The sequence below is a fragment of the Pararge aegeria genome, chromosome 26 (assembly GCF_905163445.1).
Source record: "Pararge aegeria chromosome 26, ilParAegt1.1, whole genome shotgun sequence".
Classification (NCBI taxonomy): Eukaryota; Metazoa; Arthropoda; class Insecta; order Lepidoptera; family Nymphalidae; genus Pararge; species Pararge aegeria.
The window spans coordinates 7,743,011-7,751,453 of record NC_053205.1 but is presented as its reverse complement, the minus strand read 5'-3'; the positions used below and the strand labels follow the sequence as shown (position 1 = coordinate 7,751,453).

Here is an 8,443-nt window from a genome sequence, read left to right as displayed (position 1 = left end):
ACTGTCTTTACGGCTGCGGGTTCAAGCCCTTTTGAGCGAAAGTCTAGTGACGTTTAGTTATAGTCAAAAGAGCCGACGGCCGTGGTATTCTCTTATAACCTAATCGTAATGACTTGATGCTAGGCTGGTGCGCGATGAATGTAGCGCAGAGCTGTGTTGTGGCATACTTGTTGTGGGTGGAGGGAGGCGAGCGTTCGCCGCCTGTCTTTCTTGCTCTTCTAGTTGGGTGGTAAACTCCTCTTCCAATGCCTGGAGATCGATTATTGCATTTATTAAGACATAGAAAGGAAAACGTAAATTAATCTATGCCATTGACCTCTATGGTTAATACACTGGACTGGCATACGTTTATCTATTGAACTAATAAAGTGTTTTAGTTTCTTGGATATTCTTATTACAACGCCAAATTAGCGTCAATACATTGAAAACATATAAAGCAGCCTGTTCAGAAATATATAGATAAAGAATAGAGGTCAGTGAACTTTGCGTAACGTAAATAATGAAAAAAGTAACTAATAAATCTCAGATTTATATTTTTTTTATTAACCATGAAGTGTTAAAAGAAACACAATTGTTTGTTTCTCAGAAGCAAATAGCGTAAAAATATTATTTAATAGGTTTCAGGTCATTTGATTTCATATTACTGACAAACCCAAAACGATCTATTACAAACAAATCTTAGGTTCTTGGTATTATGGTATTTTGTCTAGTCATCTAAAATAAGCAACTAATAGAACTGTCTAGAAATAGTTAAATAAAAAAAATGTTGACTGTCAAATACTGAAAATGTAACTCACATAATTTAGAAAATTTAACTAAACCAAAAATATACCCTCAGTGTCATTCTATAAATAAATTTAATTTAGAAATTAAGACACAGTTGTCTAGAAAAACCCGGTCATGCTAGGGTCATGCAGTTTTTGAATCTTTGGTTTTAATATTTGCATACAGATTATAAATAAAAAAGGACGGGATATAAAAAAAATGCATAAAAATTAACATGCAGGATGCACCTACCTACCTTGTCCACGAGTAGATTGCTGCGAGTCGAATCCGGCCAACCGATGTTAGTTCACCATAATCCCTTTTTAGTTACCATACATACCTACCATGCTTATATAAAATAACTATACAAGAAAATGGCTTTTTTTGTATTTATCTTCAATATTTACGTAAAGTTATGATTTTTTTTTATCGATAAGTTCAAATTTAAGAGAGTAATGAGACTGGGCATTTTGTTGATGAGAGAGGCGAAGTAGAAAGGTTTTAACTCAATAAAGGAGGCCGATGTGCTTTCTCTTTCGCACAATATACTAGCGTGCGAATATTGTTAGAACGAGATAGCACGTCATCGGCCGCTTTTTATAAATCTATTCTTTAATAGCGCGGGTTATACCGGAGAATTTGTATTTAAATTTAGAACCTGTCACTTTCATTCATGCTAAGTTTATTAATGCGCCAATACTGAGTAGAGACCGCCTTTCTTATAGGAGTGATAGATCCACCACGTTATTCCATTGCGGGATGGCGGCCTTCGACTCAGTCATAATAACGGGGACCGACGGGTAGCGTGCTCTCCATGGCACGGGGATCGTGAACGATTTACTAACTCCGGAGCGGTACTTTGATTTAAAATTTCTTAATTTCCACTGGTATAAGGGTCCAGAATAATATCGCAGTGGGACTGACTTATTTAAAAATATACCCAAGCAGAGTTGCGAGTCGTAATTCAGTTTACTCACTCTCATTGCATGTGCTCATATTAATATTATCAGACCAGCCCTGCTTTAGCGATACATTAACAGGTCTTTAAAAAAGCGTCTTCAAGTTTTAAGCACACCTACATTGGATTATGGAAAATTGAAAATAAGCAAACTATGATATTATAAACGTAACATCTTTATTTACATCAATATTTAGTTCTTAATAACAAACTATATAAATTACCACATGCCAAGCTTTTATTATAATATTAGTCAGTTATTCGTAACAACTGTTAAGGGAATTTAAATTTTGGGTAGTAGTTATACATGCAAGATAAAATAAATGCGAGCAATTCACCTCAACAATTTAAAACATAATTTAAAATGCAGTTTCCTCACACATATAAATTTACTGCAAATCAGGCTTTACGTTCAACGGCCACGGAATTTTAAAAAAAGAATGCGTCTCGGGGCGTTCGGTAATAAAATTCATTGTCTGTTACTTAAATGACAAATTTCTTCTTCTTTGGGTTAATGGCTTCTTGTCATGCTTGCAAGGCACAGTTTACTTCGCCAACGTCAGGTAGCTTGAATGACAAATTTATTTTCGGTTTTTTTTAAATGTCAAATTTATTTTCTTTTTCTTAAATGTGAAATTATTTTCTTTTTCTTAAATGTCAAATAGCTACTTGACACTGGCAAAGTACATTGTGCTGTTTTGGCACTAAGAAAAGCCATAAATCAAAAGAAGAAGTAAATGTCAAATATCATCTGTGGTAAGTTAATGTGGTAAGTTAAAGGGTTCACTGGCGAATTACAGTTTGCTGTTTTGGCGCTACGAAAAGCTAAAAGAAGATGAAGAAACTCAATTGAGAAATGCATTATTTTGTACTCTTTTTTCCCTATGGGCTCGATAGGCTGCAAGATAGAGATTAGATTTTTTTTAAGTGCCTTCTGTAAATCGTAGTTCCCCGGACGAGATCTGTCACAAAAACCCCCCACTAGTTTATTCAAATGCATCCAGACTTTGACTTTTGACTTTGACTCAAGATTCTAGGAACGCATAGCCAATAAAAATACAGTTTAGGTTTAAACAAGCTAATTGCATTATCAAAATACAATAATAGATTAAAATTTAATTTAAAAGTTAATTTAAAGCAGGCATTATCAACAGCATAATATAACATGCGTTTATTTAAGTACCTAACACATATCGTTATGAACGTAGAGTTATGGCGGATCGGAAGTAGGTTTATTAATATAAAACAAACAGTTACGTTCTTTCGAAAAAATTTAAAAGAAAAGAACATAAAATAAACAAAAGATTAATAGGTAATGTAAAATTAAAATACGATTAAGAAGTGATGTAAAATTAAAATACGATTAAAATAGCTAAACTGTCATATTTGTATGTTAATGACGACACGACTGTAGATGCATCTCCAAAGTAACTTAATTTGACAGTAGCGACAAGATTTGCTATTTTGCAATCGACGCGTCGTTTTAGAGTATGGAAAAACTTGTAACGTCGGAGTAAAATAGATCTTATATGCTAAGCAGTAAAGCTCAAATTTGTCTACAATTCTTTACTTCAGGCTTTTGTCTGTAAAGCAAAAACCGGAAATACAGAACTTGTGACTCTTAAACAAGTGGCATAAGGTCCATTTTACTTTGACAATACAGAGTTTGATATGCGTAAACGACTGCTCGATTGCGAGCAAACAAATTTTGTACTAAAGCTACAATTCTTAAATGTCAATGCATATCAAGCTTTTGTTATTTGCTAAAACATGTATAGAACATTAAAAAATCATCCCCGAAAACATGTATAATTTTTGACACGTTACATTTTATTAAAAAAAAAAAAAAACTATAAACGAAAATAAGCAAATAAAAATTTAAGTTTAATTTTGTGACATTAAAAATTTTGTACCGGAGTATAGGCCGCGTCAAGTAAAAAGAGTAAATGAAATAATATTTATATAATAACATGCATAGAGTAATTTGTATAACGAAACGCATACGCGAATATTATCATACACCTAGTTGGATTTAACTAGGCCACGCTTCGCTATCAAATATACTTAAACCTTTCGAAACGCTTAGAATTGTCCATTCTCTTAGGCAGTTAAGTATACATATAAAGACAAAAAAATCCATTGTGCTACTCTAGACACTTGACCTATGAAGCTGATAAAGTAATCAAAAATAAAGAAATTTGCACTTTTTGAGTCATCAATTATTAAAAGTAGCCCTTATGTTATGTCTTTAGGGACTTTACAAATCACTAAAGACATAACTGTAGGTAAGATTTGTAAAATGCATGTTTTTTAAAGGCGGCACTCTTTTTACGTGTCTCGACCTATACCCACTGGAGACTAATACTTCACACACATTCTTCTTGTTGACGGCATCTACTGACCCACTGTAATTTATTAATTATTAATCGATAGTTACTAAATAGCAAACTAAAAACGTACATTCGGATAAACTTAAATTTGAGATTAAACAAATTTATGCCCTATTCACATTACATAGTGAAAAAGTCGCCGTGTACAAACGACCGTAATACCTATGCATAATAATTAATTAATAACAATAATTTGAACAATAATATAATAATTTAATCAAACCTTACAATTATGTATTGGTAAAATATCAACCTAATAACAAGTACACACTTTGGTCAAAAATTATTTTCCGTTTATTTTAAGGCAGGTTTAGATTTTTTTTTTGAAGTGACAACGTCTTATAATTCGATGGAGCCGGTTGCACGCACGAAAAAACATGACGTATGCGGCGTTACCTCGATCTGAGGCGTTCCATTCAAGGCTTGAAGTGCAAGCGAGAGCGCGGAACGAGCGACAAAGAGGCACAGTCGGCCTCCGCGTTCGACATCTGTCCGTCTCCTACTTGAGTGAGCGATGCGTCCGCGTGGACAGCTTCTATACAATAATACATTTACATGTTTTCGGTAAGGATGAAGTGCAGTGAAAAGTGAATGTGGTGTCAATTGTTTATAGCAACGATAATATCTATCAAACAAATAAAATTAAAATTTTCTTTTGAAAAATGCAACCATTCCATCAGTATTTTCTTACGACGTTGTCACGTTCAACTATCGTCAGTAAGCCGACTTTACAGACAATCAATTTTTTATTATCGATAGGCCAGCGCTTGACGACAATCATGCCCGTTAGAAAGCAATAATGAGGTCTAGTTTGGTGCTCCAAACTTGCCTAGAAAAAGCCTATTCACTCTGGCCTTGAAGGTACTCAAATTATACGTGGCAGGAAACACAGTTGCCGGAGGGCGTTTCACATCTTATAGTCGTAAAAAAAGTAACAGGCCCGTTTTGACATTTGTCATCGCGACGTAATTAGTTATGGACCATAACCATAAGACTCGGTACTCGATACTCACGATAAATCAATTCAAGTTTGTATCAGTACTTGATTGATATGATTATGTATTGTAAAGTATGTAATATATTCCGAAACGTTTACTGTCACCAATTCATGTGTTTATCATTAAAAATCTAGACAATTTATGTAAAGGCTTCATATAAATTTGATTAAAATTAAACGAAAACTAAAAAACTAATAATTATTGGTTCAAACTGGGTTGTTAACACAGGAAACTATATTTTATCGATTACCAAAGCCAGGCGACTTCAGAGACAGTTATTTAAACGACTGCATAACCCAAATCCAAACCCATAACAGGGTTATCGAGTCTACCGGTGATTCTAGAGCGTTCACCTTGGCCAAAGAATTAGTTTGGCCATCCAAAGGGGCAATGCCAGCATCTTAGGAACTGTGCCTCGCTGCGCTGGTTTCGAAGACGTTCTAGATTTTATTTAGTTTTACATAGTTTATTTTAGGTTTTATATTTATACCAAAAACAAGTTTTTAAATTTTCGCCTGTCTGTTTGTACATACTAATTATTGCTGCTAAACCTATTTTGTCGGGACTTTTAAGGATAAGACTCTGAAATATTAGCTGCTACTAATTCATATGTTTATATATATATTTTTTTTTACACAGATAACAAAAAATTGTCTTTGACCAAAGCGTGCAATATATGTTAAAGTATAGACTATAAATGCTAAAATATAGTAAGGCTAGATTTAGGCACATTGAATTTAAGTCTTACAAAAAACATGGTACTGATATAAAAATACCTAAATGTGGGCGAGATAAACAACACTTTAAATTTTAGTCCAATAGACTAATTTTAAAATTTGTTTAGTTTTTGAAGTTATACTTCTTTTGGCGCGTTAGGGAAAAATGATGAGAGTATAATTTTTACGATGCGCGGCGCACACCGTCACCCTGAAGTTAGCTATAGTCAACATTTTAGTTTTTCAAAAAAGTTTTGACAGTGTACACTTTCAATTGTCAGTCTGCAAGCTCATTCCAAAATCTCAAATAAGAATGCGAGTTAAACTTGGTTGTACGATAATGAGATAACTAGATAATGCGGTATAATAAAACTTTGAATGTATTAAATACCATTTTTCTATAGTTAGTGTGGTTTTTTCATAAAAACGAAATTAGACGAAAGATAAAATTTTTGAAAAGATTTTTGTCTTGTTACGCCAAAGAAGTATAACATTGAAGCGTGTACATAAGTACACACACGTTTGATTTTTTATTTAATCATTGTGTAATAATATGTTACGTACTAGAGTAGACATGTACAATACAAACTTTGCGTAGATTGTAATGCGTGGCCATAATCATCCTATTAACGTAATTTGGGATTATAGGACACAGACCACACTGCTAAAATATTTATAGAATGTCTTTAACGAATATTACAATATGTCAGACACGTGGGCGAGCTTACGATAGAACAATGCGCAAATTCCATTTTTTGGGTAATTCTTAGTCTTTGAGTACACATAAATTTGAAACTGAATTTATTTTGACAGCGTAAGCCGCTCTTAAATACACTTGTCACTTGCGGCTTATAAAAAACATGTGATTTAGTTCCCAAAGACTGCCCGATATAAAAGAAAACTAAATCGCGGGTTTTACGCTTTTTTTTTCACCCAAAAAGTATACTTTATACATACAGCTCATGGAAAGTGTTCGGTGACCTGAGTTCCATTATTTTTATTCTCATGCGCCTAAAGAAGTTTTGACTTTAAAAATTGCATTGCGACGTCATCTCTAGAACGTAATACGTTATTGCTCCAAAATGTATACTAAAGATTGACACAATACTTAATGGCTTAGACTCGAAATACATAAGACTAAAATAATGGAATACTTGTTATGGAATAAGTTAGGTGTCGACTAAAATTAGGGAAGATTTTTGTTTGCAATGTCATTGTGAGCAAATCCGTTATTCTAGGTACTGAATCTTAATGGAAGTTTCATCAAAATCTACTTAGCTGGAATGCAACTAGTCTTAAAAAAATTAGTTTACATGTATCTTTAAGTGTACACGTATTAGAAATGAAACGTCTTTGCGTTTATTTTATACTCTTTGTTTTAAAAATTGGATTAGGGCAGAACGGCTGAGACTGGGTATATCGTTCCACATCCAATCCGAATTTCAGCGTTTCATATTTCGTGTTTGTTATATATACTATAATTATATATAATCTAATATTTCTTACCAAAGAAGTTTCACTTGAAAACGTAATTTCTTTTTTTTTTATTCTAATTCCGACAGTAATACTTTTAATCTAGCTAATGTATATACGCAACGGCGCGCGTGTTGAGCAAAAAACTAATCTTATTATATTGTATGCCAAAAACACAACCCGATGCGACACGGTATTATAATATTTTCGGGCATATAAAATAACAAGATTAAATTGATCTCAACACTCGTTAAGTTTAACAACGTGTTAAGTTAGCGTTTTTAAACGATAGAATCTGACTTATCTTTCTTATCAGCTACCGCCTTTAAGTTTAGAGTTGAAAGTTGGCTTACAGGTACGTCCGGTGTGTTAGAGTAACTATTTGACCCCCTAAACGCCCCCCATCGACTCAAATAACCTCCCTCCCCTTCACTGGACTGGGTGCTAGTGCTGGCCATGCTCTTGTACGTGTCATACTTCCCGTCCAGAGACGGCATGTCGATTACAACAGCTTCCATAGAAATATCCTGCTTCAAGCTCTGCTGAGAAATACTGCGCTTTAATATGGGGTTCTCGTTTACTTGCATGAACATTTGGTCGCTAAGACTCTGTCTGTTGTACTTTTTCGCGCGTGAGTTTATCGAGGTCCGTTCAAGCGGCTTGGATCTCTCGATTTTTCTCGGTTCTTCCTCGATTTTCTGTGGATTCTCGTCGTACGCCATTATCGGTTCTCGCCGTAGTTCTGAGTTATTGAACACGGAGAATCCGGATATTTTCTCGGAGACCAACTTGAGGTTGGACGTGGAGCCGTATCTGTGCGCTTTAGTCAGCTTTCCGCGCTTTGTCGTGTTAGTTGCGCTGGACACGGCCGATTTGGTCTGCCTTACGGAACCGGGGCTGACACTTCTCCTGCGATCCAGGCTCGGTGTGTTCGCTGGTATCAGGTTCAGACTTGTCCTGGACCTGGATAGGGAGCCCATGAAAGAGTTCCGCTGATGGTACGCCGTCAGTACGTGCTGCAGAACGTTTTTCGGCCACGGCGCCTCGAGGTACAAACTCCTGTCGGGTATTTTTATGCCGTATTTCTTTTCGTGATCATCTAGATGCTTCTCGAAACTCTTTATGATGCTCTGTAGGGAACGG

The 8,443-nt window shown here is 34.9% G+C and overlaps 1 protein-coding gene across 1 annotated transcript in view; it reads right to left on the bottom strand.

Moving 5' to 3' along the window:
* Positions 1–7,369: 7,369 nt before the first annotated feature.
* Positions 7,370–8,443, bottom strand: part of LOC120635167 (serine/threonine-protein kinase 10) — a 57,320-nt gene continuing 56,246 nt past the window's right edge. Inside the window, exon 27 of the mRNA XM_039906101.1 lies at positions 7,370–8,430. Within this exon, the coding sequence (XP_039762035.1) occupies positions 7,582–8,430 (849 nt within the window). The 3' untranslated portion in view covers positions 7,370–7,581. The remainder of the gene's footprint in view (positions 8,431–8,443) is intronic.